General features: G+C 38.2%; 1 protein-coding gene across 1 annotated transcript in view; it reads right to left on the reverse strand.

Annotated features, from left to right (window-relative positions):
- The window catches only part of LOC125868812 (uncharacterized), a 21,004-nt gene continuing 20,282 nt past the window's right edge, over positions 1-722 (reverse strand). Inside the window, exons 2-3 of the mRNA XM_049549364.1 lie at positions 525-644; positions 1-432 (exon numbers count right to left, since the gene is read on the reverse strand). Of these exons, the coding sequence (XP_049405321.1) occupies positions 10-432; positions 525-644 (543 nt within the window). The 3' untranslated portion in view covers positions 1-9. The remainder of the gene's footprint in view (positions 433-524; positions 645-722) is intronic.

Here is a 722-nt window from a genome sequence, read left to right on the forward strand (position 1 = left end):
AGATCTAAACTAGGGAATGAGATCTACATAATCATCCTCATCACTCTCATCGTCGGTGTCATCGGGAGCCGAAGTAGTAGGTCGACGAGCGAGGTTCATCACTTGTTCTTTGATTTGCTGAACGGTCTCACTCATGCTTTGTTGTTCAGCTACTCTTTTCCGCTCCGACTCTGCTAGTGCAGCTGTAAGTTTAGTTATTTGATCCGACATAGCAGCAATCTGAACACCGTCAAGTGCCTCAGCTTGACGTGACGATCCAATACCTTCTAAGCCTGACTGAAGGCGTCTAACATCGTTGCGAGAGCCTAGACCATAGCATCTACCCTTGTGTGTCCCCCCTACCACTTTTTCTTTCCAAATCTGAGTGGACAATTCGGGTGTCAATTGAACCGAACTATCTAGATTCTCAACGACGTACTTATTAAAGTCATTCTGCATATTAAATACAAATATTGACATCAATATATATACATATCATAAATATATTGACTATTGATATATATTTTTCATATTAAATAACTTACAAAAGTTCGTTCGGCCCTTTCCTCCACCCACACATCCGGATCTGACTCATTTTCTTTCTTTCTGACATGAGTCTTTTTGAAAACCTCTGGTTCAATGGGAGTGCGTCCCAATTCTTTTTCCTATAAATAAAAACTAAAATTTATAACGATATATATGTATCAACTAATTATTTATTTAAAAGTTTGAATTAGAACATA

Source organism: Solanum stenotomum, chromosome 6 (assembly GCF_019186545.1).
Source record: "Solanum stenotomum isolate F172 chromosome 6, ASM1918654v1, whole genome shotgun sequence".
Classification (NCBI taxonomy): Eukaryota; Viridiplantae; Streptophyta; class Magnoliopsida; order Solanales; family Solanaceae; genus Solanum; species Solanum stenotomum.